This window comes from Curcuma longa, chromosome 1 (assembly GCF_044706935.1).
Source record: "Curcuma longa cultivar G26 ecotype Majalengka, Jawa Barat chromosome 1, ITB_CL_G26_1.1, whole genome shotgun sequence".
NCBI lineage: Eukaryota > Viridiplantae > Streptophyta > Magnoliopsida > Zingiberales > Zingiberaceae > Curcuma > Curcuma longa.
The window spans coordinates 17,924,704-17,937,594 of record NC_133861.1 but is presented as its reverse complement, the minus strand read 5'-3'; the positions used below and the strand labels follow the sequence as shown (position 1 = coordinate 17,937,594).

The following is a 12,891-nucleotide window of genomic DNA, read 5'->3' as shown; positions in this document are numbered from 1 at the left end:
AGGTGAATGAATGTGTGAAGACAGAGAATAAAGAACTTCCAATTCAGTACTCGCCATTGAATGCACAATTATGAAAGAGCATCAAAGCTTACCAAACCCCTTTATCTTTACGAACCAAAGTGATCACTGATAAGTGCTTGTAATCAAGAAACCAACTAATCTTAAAAGATGTGAGTGTGCACTTATTGCTACATGATACTGTTAGCTGCCTAGCATTCATTACTGCCCTATTCAATGCACAGAGACTCAAAAGATAATATGGTAGCAAGTTGGCAACTACATTTGCCAGGGTAGGAGGACAAAGAGACAGAGCAGAGGCAGAACACTTTCTGGGCAAGTTTTACCTTTGATTCTTAGAGAAGATGAGAGAATTGAGAGCTGATTGTCTTACGGATGTTAGATTGAACTGCAGTTACAACAGTAGACAAGCGAATAGCAAAAATATATTTCTAATGGGAAAGAGACATCATAGATCTGCCTAACAAGAACTCCCTCTTTCATGTCATCATTTCTACAGTCAGTTTACTTGAATTTGTGAATAGGAAGTAAGAAGAAACACCTATGAGTTCTTTTAACAGTATATTTGACATATTTAGTTTTCTACTTATTTCACAACTTGATGAAGAAGTTAGGGATCCAGTTCAATTTTTATCGAGCAAGAAACCATAAATTTATAGTTTCAACTTTGTAATGAGTTGTTAGTCTACTGTTAGGGTTTCATCAGCTTGAGTACGTAGTTATTGACAGTCATTTAAAGAGCTATATAATATATAGACAAAACAGGATTCATGTTGGAAGCTTGGAAGCCTAATAATTTTCTAATTTTTGTTACCACCAACTAAAGCATCTTTTACTAAGTATACTACTCCCAACTGATGGAAGCCAAATGTCTCGTCTTTCCATAAGAAGACAACAAAATTACCCACTTTACAGAGGTCAAAGCCCATGATTCCAAGGTACCACCTATTTCTACATGGTCTGAAGCCAACTTCTGCTAGGTAATTCCTGAAACCCTATTTAAGCTTCATCAATTTTTGACTCATCAAGTTTCTGAAAGAATACAGCTCATAAAGTAAAGAAGGATTTAAGGTTTTCAAGCTAGTTATAGTGTGGAAATCCATAAAATCCTAGCACGAGTAAATACAAAATGAACCAGAATGTTATATTTCATATCACACAAGGCTTCAAGCTTATGATGTTGTTCAAAATGAATCCAAGTTCCTTGTTCATACATCTTGCTTCATGTCTGACCTACTTAGTAGCCATGCTTTTTGTTGTTTTCCTTGTAAATTTATGGAAGGTTTACCCATCAATTAGTACTTTATTTTTTTGCCTCAAAGAAAGAATTTAGAGATTAAATTACTATAACATAAAACTTACAAAATAAACATACAGTTTAAATATTGTGATAGTCGTTAGTCTATTATTAGAGTTTCATTAATTTGTGCCCAATCACAGGTATTGTGTCTTTAGGCTATGTTGAAGCATGAGTGCTGAGGATCCATGTAAACAGAACATGTTTTTCTAATTACTAATCATTTTGATAGAAGATCTGCATGTTTGGATGGACGAGAGGGCATGTTGAACTACAGTGTGCTTCACAGTCAAGTGCTTTGTTGAGTGTATGCTATGATACTCAGACTCTATCTATCTACCCATACCCGTGTTGGGTAGCAACACTCCTAGTGTGCATCAAAAAATTAAGAAATAGATACACTTGATCCAATACACCTGTGTCGAATATTCATACTACCTGAGTAACATATAGTGTATGTGCAATGTGTTCGATCTTGTAGTTATATGAGAAAGAGTGTTGAGATCCTTTTAGGACTCACCAAAAAGTGCATGCTGCTCCCAAATGGATAGTCATTATGGGGTAAAATGAATTTTTTTTTCTCGAGTTATTGTCTGTTGGTGTTAATTAAACCATCACACAACTATCTTAGATTTTGTTGGAAGCCAAATGTCATCACATTCCATAAACTAAGCCATCTTTTGCTAAGTGAGCTCAAACTAATGGTAGCCAAACGTCTCCTCTTTCCATAAGAAACTCGTGTTAGCACTTATCTATCCCCACAAGAACTGAACCCAACTTTTGCAAGGTATCCTGAAACACTAATTTAAACATCTTTAATGCAACCAACCAGGACCAAATTATAAACATCCTAATCAACAAGATTGAGCGATGCTACCATTACATAATGAATTTAGGGCATAAAAGACAATAAAAAGAACTATTGTTTAGGGATCAGGAATCAAGATACCACCTGCCTCACTTAATTCCTCCTGGCCCCGCACTCAATTCAGTGGCGTGCAGTCCTCTCTCACCACAATGCCAACCAGGAAATGAAGAAGCATTAAGCAGCGGTGCCGCTAAGAGGGGCATTAAAAAAAAACAGCAGGATCCTCCAGTTCGTATCCCCTTTCCTCCACTCTTTCTTCTCGCAGACATTTCGTCGAACAGGTAGCGGGCGAATGGCCCCGCGCCTCCCGCTGCCGCCCATTCCGCCCCTCGCGGTGCCGCGGGAGGTCCGGCGGGCGGTGCGGCTGACGCTCCTGACGGCCCTCACGACGCTGTTCGGCTATGGTGTCTTCTTCTTCTTCGGTTTCCTCAGGGACCTCTTTCGCCGGCTCCTGCTCGATCGCGCAGAGCCCGACGAGCTCATGGTTTCGCTTTCCTCCTTTCTTCGCTTGCCCCTCTTCTCCCGCCGCCTGCATTCCGGAGCTAACCTGTCCACATTTGATTCGTCGCAGGGCTACGCTCCGATCTGCCCGGCGTTCGAGGATTTCTACACCCGCCGAATATATCGCCGCATCCAGGTCCGTGTGCATCCTCTTAACGGGTCCGATTAGGGTCCGCACCCGATCGATAACAGAAGTAGAAAATACGAATAAATGTATTTAAATTAGTCTAATATATCTATTGGCATCTTGAATTTTTAATTTAATACAAGTTTTCGATCTAATTATTGGACTTTTTAAAAAGTCCAATAAAAATAAAAATTCTCAAAAGTGACCTGGCAGGACTGCTTCGGGCGACCGATTGCGAGTGCACCAGACGCTTGGGTCGATGTGGTGGAGCGCAGTTCAAATGACAGTAACAAAACGCTGCAGTATGTTTCTTGATTCACACTCTCCTTTCTGAATATTGCAATTTTTTTATGAAACAAAAATATAAATTAAAATATATTTTTTATAATCCTAATCATTACGACTCAATTTTAATATCTTCAAGTTAAATTATATCTCTGAGGTGATAATGTTGATAAATCTCGTAAATAATTTATGAACAAAGTTATTTTTATTTAAATATACATATATGGAAATTTATGATCTGTTAGGTTTGTGAGAAATAAGTTAAATAAATTAATATTTCAATTAAATTTCAAGGATAGTAATATTTTTAGTCGAGCTTATAATAAAATTAAGTTCAATAATATTTTTAATTAATAAGTTTGAATAGGTTGGATAATAAAATTAATGTTTATTAAACATAAAAACATATTCTTTTGATGTTTAATTTGTTGTGTTTGGGTGATGCAGCCGGACCTCTAACAAATCCAGATGCCTCAACTTGGGATCATACAATTACCTTGGCTTTGCAGCTGGAGATGAATTCTGCACTCCTCGCGTTCTTCGTTCCCTCAAGAAATACGCGCCTAGTTCTTGCAGTGCTCGAGCTGATGCAGGTGCGATTTTTTCTTTGTTTATAGAAAAACAGACAAAAGAGAGTTTATAACGCAATCAGATCATTGCAACTCTGTTTGTTTTGTGGATTTGATTGCCAAAAATATCAGGGACGACTCAGTTGCACATTGAGCTCGAGGATTTAATTGCAAGATTCGTGGGTAAACCAGCAGCCATCACGTTCGCCATGGGATACGTTACCAACTCTTTCATAATTCCCACTCTAATTGGAGAGGTCTGTGCCTTTATTTTTTTTATGGTCGATGCGACTCATTGTTACCTTTTTATATTCAATCTGATTTGGTTTTAGGGAGGTTTGATCATCAGTGACTCATTCAACCACAATTCCATTGTCAGTGGTGCTCGAGCATCCGGAGCCACAGTGCAGGTCTTCCAGCACAACAGTGAGCATGAGATGTTTGCTGAAATGCTTGTTAGATTATATTCTACTTCATGAGAATTATTTCTGTGAAAAAAAATATATTAATTACTAGGCCCATCACACTTGGAAGCGGTGCTGAGGGAGCAGGTTGTGAAGGGCCAACCTGGCACTGGTCACAAGCCATGGAGGAAGATCATGGTCATTGTTGAGGGAATTTACAGCATGGAAGGGGAGTTCTGCAAGCTCCCTGAGATAGTGGCCATCTGCAAAAAGTACAAGGTTGAGGAATTTTTTGGTAATTTATCCAAAAATGTTTTTGGTTTACAAAATTTTTTCAGGAGCCAATCCATCTATTATACTTTTCGCTGTTAACTGTTTACTGTGTATTAGTGCATTGCTGATACTCGCTAGTGTGTCTAACTGTATAATGCGAGAACTAGGTAATCCTTAAAAATCTATAAGTTTTACCGAGTAAGTTGCATTTTTCTTGATAAAAAAAAATATTTGAACAAAGGAGAAGTGAAAGCTTTAAGTGTTGGCAAACTGAGATGCTAATTTGTGATTCAGGCATACATATACTTGGATGAGGCTCATAGCATCGGAGCAGTTGGTAAATCTGGCAGAGGTGTCTGTGAATTGCTTGGGGTGGATCCTGCTGATGTTGATATCATGATGGGGACTTTTACCAAGTCGTTTGGATCTTGTGGAGGATATATTGCAGCTTCACAGGTTGATCTAAATTCATCTACATTTTTTTATAGACTCTTATATATTTTCCCCCTTTTATTATGGAACATAACTTCATAGGACATACAGCCTGAAGTCTAATAGAGCATTACTAACATTATCAAATATTCTTTACAAGTAATTACCAATATATGTTTATACTCGTACCAATTAAATCTTATACCTTGCCAGGAAATCATCCAATACCTGAAATATGCCTGTCCTGCACATATCTATGCATCTTCAATGTCACCACCTGCTGTTCAACAAGTGATATCTGCAATCAAGGTTGTCCTAGGAGAAGACACATCAAATAGAGGTAAGCATACCATTGCACCTTTAATCCTACAGATATGATCATGAATTCTACTTGAACTTTATTTGTTTGCTTAATCCAGGAGCAAAAAAACTTGCAAAAATTCGAGAAAACAGCAACTTTTTTAGATCAGAATTGAAGAAAATGGGGTTTGTGGTTCTTGGTGACAATGACTCCCCAGTTATGGCCATAATGCTTTATAATTTGGCTAAGCTCCCTGCATTTTCACGGGCATGTTTGAGGCAAAATGTAAGTGATGTTGAGCTTGTATTTGGTTGCTAGAGCTTTCTAAATGGTGAAAGGATTGATCAGTTGATGATTCAATTACATAAACTTCCGATATTAACAAAGAACTGATCTTAACTTGTCTGTTTACAAATGTCAATGTCAACAGGTTGCTGTCGTTATCACTGCATATCCAGCAACTCCAGTATTACTTGCCAGGGCAAGAATCTGCATATCTGCTTCCCATAGCAAAGAAGACTTGATAACAGGCTTGAAGGTACTTTTCATTTCCTAAGAGGTATTTGATTCATAGGATGATAGATTCTCATGAGACATTACACAAGGTACCATGACAGATGGAATGAGAAGTTGACATTTTGATCATACAGTAAACTATAGAAAATTGAGACAAATGCATTCATTTGACAGAAATATCTTTTATCTTTCAATTTTATCACATATCATTGATCAACTCATGTTATTACTTTTACTATTTTTAGTTTTGTCAACGATTAATATCATATCATACCGGTATAATTTTAGTATAATATAATGAGGAGGAGGAGATTAAAAAAAGACTTAGTTAGCAATAATAAAATAAGATAAAATTTATTCAATATAAATAATAATATAATAGGGGATAGAGCCCAATGATGTAGAAAAATTCATATAGCCTACTTCAAGTGGGATAAGACTTGGTTGTTGTTGTTATTATTATAGTATAACATAACATAATGTATTATTGTCTAACTGATTACAATAATACATAAATCAGTAGATTTTCTGTTATCATATGTTACTAATATAATGAAATAGATGTTGTATTCAATATAATACGAAACAGATGATATCTTTGCCGATCAAAGTCTGAAGTTTGAGGGAATGTTAAAACTGATCAATTTTGGTGGAATCGCACTCCATATTGTATGAGAATGTGATTCTCATGGACGTATAAGATGCCTTAGAATGTTAGAATAAAAAACCTAACCAAACATAGAAGTCTGACATCACTAGAAAGCGTTCATAAGAATGTTTGGTATATTTCATGACCCAAATAAATGTCCCTACAGTTTGAAGTTTCTACCACCCACAATCTAAGAAAATAAGTTAAAATATTTCTTTGAAAAAGAAAAACCAATCTCTTAGTATGTGAACTAGAGTTGAGGTTGATATGGCATTTCAGGTCATTGGTGAAGTTGGTGGGCTTATAGGGGCGAAGTGCCTACCTGCCGAGCCAGAGAAGGCCAAGAAGCTGGACTGAGGAGAAGATCGAAGAGGATACAACTATACAACCACAAGAAATGCCGCAAGAAAAATCTTTAACTTTTGCGCATTTGCAATTTGTTTGATTCGTTGAACCATTTTCTACTTCAGAACTGTATTTTGTTCCTCGTTTTATATGATTCATGTGTACAGTTTATGTGAATAAACATTCCATTAATTCCTAGAAGTAATTCAAGTGATTGAATAAGTTATTGCTCGAGAAAAAGGTGTGATAGGAGAAGAGTTGATTAGTTCAAGTGTATCTTTTTTCCTTCTGAGTGTTTTTTCTTTGTGTGCAAAGGTGGGGGAGTACTCCATCTTTGCTGTTCCTTCTCTCGATGTCGAGATGGATACCGGTAAGGTACTCAACTCCTTGTCTAGTTCTGTTGCAGTTTCAAATTGTTACGTTTTGATGCTACAATTACTGAACAACCATTTCACGTTGAAGGTTTTCATATGGTTAAGGAACTAACATATCGAACTGATTACTTTGGACTCTTGATCAGTGGCATGAAAGCGCCTTAGTTTGGAGGGATTTTTCCTTAAATTTCCAACGTATGATGCAAGATGTTGCCTTCCCTAGCTAGTAGGTTCTGGAAGCCTTTCAAGATTGAATTTTGGGGAATAATAAAAGTTTTCTATCATCAAGGTAAATCTAAATTGAAATTCAAAAAATTCAAAAATATTTTGTTAAAGATACGAAAAAGTTGAAAAAAAAACGAATGTGAATCCAATTAAATCGAACGAACATTCAGTTTTTTATTCATTAATTCGTTTCTTTGAACAAAATTAAATCAAACGAAAGCCCAATATTTATCAGGCTTGCAATTAGCCCGGCCCACTCATCCGAACCCTAAGTATCGAAAGGCCAATAAGCGCCCCTTTCCGTACGTTGTCGCGCCCTCGCAGTGACCGGCGAGAGGAGCAGAGAGAGAGAGAGAGAGAGAGAGAGGGAGAGAGAATGGCGAGCACGACGGTGGCCTCTTCACCGAATCCCGAGGGCGAACCGGACGCTGAGGAGCCGATCAAGAGCACTGAACCTTTCGGTGCTACGTCTGGCCCCGTCGTTTGCGTCGTGAGGTTCGCTGGAGACTCGCTCGCTGGAGGTTTCATGGGATCCATATTCGGTTATGGTAGGGTTTCCCTGTTACCTTTTGTTTATGGATGTTTATTTTCTAATGATCTTTACGATGAGCTTGATGGCAATCTCGATGGATCGTTGACTGTTGTGCTCGGTTCCTTGTTTCTTCTGCCTTGTTGATTTGGACCGGAAGATTTGTTTTAACAATATTTCTTTAAAAAAGAAATTATTCACGCGCGTTTCCGAAAGTGGCTCGATAAAGGATGCTTGTTCGCGTATAATTTCTGAAAGGTTCAACAAGTAGTGAGCATTGTCAAGATCGATTCTGTTTCCACTCAACTAATACGAAAGCTGTTTTGAATTATTTGTGGATATTGTTTGCTTGCAGTAGAAGGGAGTGTGGCCGCTTGAAATGCATTGGGTGTATTAGTTGGAATAGTTGGCTTGGCTATCTGGTGCCTTGCCGCCCTCCAATTCAGTTTAGGCGTTTTCACTAGTAGTGCATTAAGACTGACTAACAATGCCATTCGAAATCTCTCAGTGCGTTTTCACTGGCAAGCTTCCTTTTTCAGACTGAAAATTTTAACCATCACTGTTATATGTTAGCGTACTTTATCCAATGCGTATGTTCTGTTGCCTATTCCAAGTTATATTACCTTAATTAATTGGAATATTTCCACTTCCCATCTCCGGACCTTTTATCCTAAGTAATTCCTTCCATAGCCTTTTATCCTTTGAAATCTACCTGGTAGGAGTGACGGAGAGGGGAAATTCAAGCAAACAGTTCACATTTTTCTCCTCCTTTCTTTTCTATACCGCTTGGGAGGATAGTTATTCCTTAATAGACATATATTAAAGAACTCCTTTTGCCTTCCCAAAGATTCCATTTTTCCTGGGAAGTTATGGACAGGAGTAAAGTTTTATTTAGACAATTATGTATGTGAATACTTGATCATTCCATGAACGTGGACCTTGTTTTTCGTAGGTTGGGTTGGACTAGGCTGCACCTTGTGGAATTTAATCTACGTAAGGTGATAATGATCCTTGCTTTTACTTTTCAATTATAAGAGCTAGGAACAGAAACAAACTGGGTAATTTTATTTGTTTGAGGAGGTGTTTGTTCTGATCATTAAGGAACAAGAATCACAGGCAGTAGTAAAGGAAAAAGAAGAATAGGGAGAAGGAGAATTAGAAGAGAGAGAGATTGATAGAGAAAAGAAGAATAGAAATATGAGTAAAGATGGAAAGAGAAAGATCTCTGATTAACTTGTTTTCTTTCCTTCATCAATGAAAAATTACACATAGAGATACTAAGGTTGTCAAATTGAGGTTTGTATCATGAATATTTTAGCGAATCTTTAAATTGTGAATCGTAAAGAATCATAAATTGTAAGGTTCAAATTTAAAAAATACTTAATATGTTTAAAAATAATTATAGTTTATTTAGAATTAATCTGATATACAAACTATAAAAGTATTAAAAGGCGGCTCAAGTTGGTAGACAGTTGTCCCACTTCCTGGTACTTAGGTGGGGATACCTAAATGGGGATCTAGGCTGTCAATATTTAAATAATATGGAAATAGGGAAAATAAATTAATTATGAATGATTAATATTAATGTGCTATATATAAACAATTGTATCCTTAATCAATCAAAATAATTTCATAATTACAAATAAATCATAATTGGTAAACACCAAACACATAACAATGATGAAACATTCTATATTTCACATTGCAACCAAGAAAAACACAAAATGTAGAAAAAACATTCTAAAAGTATGTGAGGTTAAAAGATAAAAAAATTTAACAATAAATGGGAAACAAAAAGATAAGAGAAGAGGGAGAACACATCTAAAACGAAAAAATGATGTAAATTGGTGTTGGTTGCCGACATTGAGTAAAAAAGGAGGCAAAAGTCACAAGGGATGGGAGGCTGTAGAGAATAAGCATTTTCAGGTGGGTTAAATGGGAGAATTAGAATTTCCTTTCCTCTTAGTACCAAGTGAATCGACAAGTTTTAAAAAGGTTTTCTGTTTTTACTAGACCTGCATAAACCACTCATAAACCACCTAGGTGGTCTGCCTAGCAAATAGGCGAAGCGATTTCTTGTTGAAACTGCCTAAGTGACTGCCTTATAAAATTAATGGAATATATATTCAGTTTACTAGCACAATAGTATAGATAGTGGTGGGGCCATATTAGAGGGAGTGGGGTTAATTCCATTTGAAGTCTTGTTAAAGCTCATGTACAAGAACTGTAATGTTCTACATGTGAATCATAACATCTATACAAATGTGGATATTGCAATTTTAACAACTATTGTAGATGCTATTACGAACTTAGTTTAAGTCTTGAATTCTCTTTACAGTTTATTGATCTAGACCTATTATAATAAAAATAAAATAATTGTAAGTTAAATGATTTCTAACAACTTGGTCCATGATGAGCCAACTCTCTTACAATAAAATTTTAAAATCAAATTAAAATTATAAATGTCTATCATTTTTGTTAACGTGGATCTTTGATGGCGTCAAAGATGTGGATCCTCTCAGAAATCATGCTTGTTCTCAAGCAGAATATTGGCAAAGCCTTGAAGATCTTTGAGGTGAAGATTGGTTTTGCCATCTCAGGCTTGAGTGTTATAGCCAATGATCAAATGTGTTGTGATAGGAAAATCGGGTGTCAAATGGGAAAAAGAGGAATGACTACTTTTGTTGAAGTCCTTTTACATTGTTTAAAAGAATCACAGTAATAGTACCTGTTCCACATATTTTGATTTCTGCTAAACATTTATTTTTTTGTTGTTTCATAAGAAAATGTTTTTGGATACTTTTGCAGGCAAAGGTCTGGTGAGTAAAAAGGGTTTAACTGGCTCTTTTGCTGATGCTGGTGCTTCTGCCAAGGTTATCTATGAATTACTGCTATTTGTTGTAATTGATTTTATCTGCAGTTCTTTATTTTAATAGTTGGAAAATGTTTGTAGTATCCATGATGTTCATATCATACCGGTTACCCTCTTGTTTTACTATTTTATAACTTATTTCCAAATTTCTAGTTTGCCGTAGGGAAGTTAGCTTTGGAGAGCTTGTCATGTCTGACCTTTTATTATCTTTCTTGATTTCTTTTTATTAGACTTTTGCAATTTTGTCTGGCGTGCATAGTTTGGTTAGTTGCTTATTGAAGAGATTGCGGGGAAAAGATGATGGTATCCTTCCTGTCTTTGCCTATTCAGACATTTGTCTCCATAAATCCACTTAGTCAAGTAGCTCAGTAGTGTATCAACAATTGCTTTTTGCAGTCATCAATGCAGGTGTAGCTGGGTGTTGCACTGGCCTTGCCTTAAGCTTTCCAGGTATTTATATTTAGGGAGAATTTTTGTGCGAAGTTTTTCTCAATTTTCATATTATGTCTTTTATTAACTTTATAATAGATACTGAAACCAATTTTTACTTCAACTTGTTTCCATGAATTGGTGTGGGTGTTAAGGCTTTGTGAGTTTTTCATCAATTCTATTGAATCCTGCATATATTGGTCGTTCAAATGTTATATAAACTGAATGAACGCATAATCTATTTGAGTAGATCACCATCATTTCATTGTTGTTTGTTAGGTGCATAATGTATTGGATATATCACTGCCAATAAATTGTCAAATCTTTATAAAGGAAACGACTTTCAGAACTTGTGGAACACCTCAAATTTAGCATAAGTGGTACCTTAAAAATTAGGTTTGGAAGTGCATCCTTGATCTATATCTTATATTTTACATGTTTACTGTTGTTTCAATTAAATAGATTGTTTTAGTCTAAAAAGTTGATTTAATGCCATTTCCACTAGCTGAATCGATATTCAAAGATATTGAACATTGTGGACCATGATAAACATATTCGAAGATATTGAACATTGTGGCCCATGATAAACATATCCATAGTATTATGCGCTAAAGAAATAGATTCTAGTGGAAGATGTAAAAGTGCAAATCGACTTGGAAAAAAGGTTGGATGAGCTTCTTGCTATTGGAAATGAAACACTTTTTAATTAGTAATTGGATGATTGACTACAAGATAAACAGATTTGCTAGTAGAGCTGGAAGACTGCAGAGACTTTGGATCTCAAATTGGAACTTAGCATATTTCATGTAAAAAAATGTGTTCGTTACTAGACGTCATATGCTCCGGTGGTAGCCAGAACTCTACCGACATTGTTAGACTAAGTTTGTCTGGTTAATGTGCTAAACTCTTCACCTCCAGAACTCTTTCGTGCACGATAAACTTCTCAGATGGACTTTGGTTACACAGCACCAGTTCTTATGCTGCATGCGTCTTTCTTTTCTGTCCCTGAAAAAGAAGTTTCCAACTGATTTGGTGCTTTTATTGCAGGCGCACCACAGGCTTTGGTGCAGAGCTGTCTCACCTTTGGAGCATTCTCATTCATTATGGAAGGGCTTAACAAGCAGCATCCTGCATTGGCACTCTCTCTCTCTTCTGGTAACGAGGGGGAAAACACCATGAAGAATCCGATGAATGTTCTTCCTCCCTTCACTCTTCCTCTCCCACCCAATGTCATGGAGGGTTTTTCTACCTTCTGTAAGTCGTTGTCCAAGCCGGGCACCCACGGTACAGGGTGAATAATGCGACATGGTCAGAACATCCAATATCCTGTTTTACCCTTTTTTCGTTTTTGTTTTTGTGTTTGTGCTGATTAAGACTTCAAAGCTTGTAAATGGAAATCAATGTTGAGTTGAGTCTCAGAGAAGTGATTTAATCAACATTTTATTGACTGATTCTGTAGCCCACTTTGCTGATACATGCATCTATTGGTGTGACCACCGACCCAAATTAATTTTAGGTATTTATGGATCTATTTTTATTCACAGTGTCTTGTGAATTATTTTTTTTTTCAATAGAAAGATAATTTAGCGATTCGAATAATTAGGTATCTAAATTAATAAAAATAAGTAGTATCAAATTTTAAAAACTATTTTCAAGAATATATTTTATGAAAACAGATATGCCTTTAGTATTCCTGCAAATCGTATTTATAGAATTGCTATGAAAACTTTCCTGATGAATTATTAACATCGAGACAAATTTAACAAATTAAAGAGAGAAATTAATATCCAGAAAATATTTATTTTTTATAATTCATGCTTTTAATTTAAATGACCATTCTTTTTCATAAACATCCATTCAAATAGATGATTATATTT

The 12,891-nt window shown here is 36.1% G+C and overlaps 2 protein-coding genes across 2 annotated transcripts; both read left to right on the top strand.

Moving 5' to 3' along the window:
• The first annotated feature begins 2,423 nt into the window (after nt 1–2,423).
• LOC141832076 (long chain base biosynthesis protein 2d-like) lies at nt 2,424–6,636 on the top strand. Its single transcript, XM_074719557.1, has 11 exons — nt 2,424–2,820; nt 3,025–3,113; nt 3,544–3,689; nt 3,798–3,922; nt 3,998–4,091; nt 4,182–4,348; nt 4,637–4,798; nt 4,988–5,114; nt 5,194–5,360; nt 5,506–5,613; nt 6,520–6,636. Exons 1-11 carry the CDS (start codon nt 2,476–2,478, stop codon nt 6,595–6,597), a joined length of 1,608 nt encoding a protein of 535 aa, XP_074575658.1. The 5' UTR covers nt 2,424–2,475; the 3' UTR covers nt 6,598–6,636.
• Nucleotides 6,637–7,495: 859 nt separating this feature from the next.
• Nucleotides 7,496–12,426, top strand: LOC141834895 (chloroplastic import inner membrane translocase subunit TIM22-2-like). Its single transcript, XM_074722288.1, has 5 exons — nt 7,496–7,732; nt 10,522–10,586; nt 10,816–10,888; nt 10,982–11,035; nt 12,062–12,426. The coding sequence occupies exons 1-5, from the start codon at nt 7,561–7,563 to the stop codon at nt 12,307–12,309; spliced, it is 612 nt and encodes a 203-aa protein (XP_074578389.1). The 5' UTR covers nt 7,496–7,560; the 3' UTR covers nt 12,310–12,426.
• The last annotated feature ends 465 nt before the right edge of the window (nt 12,427–12,891 follow it).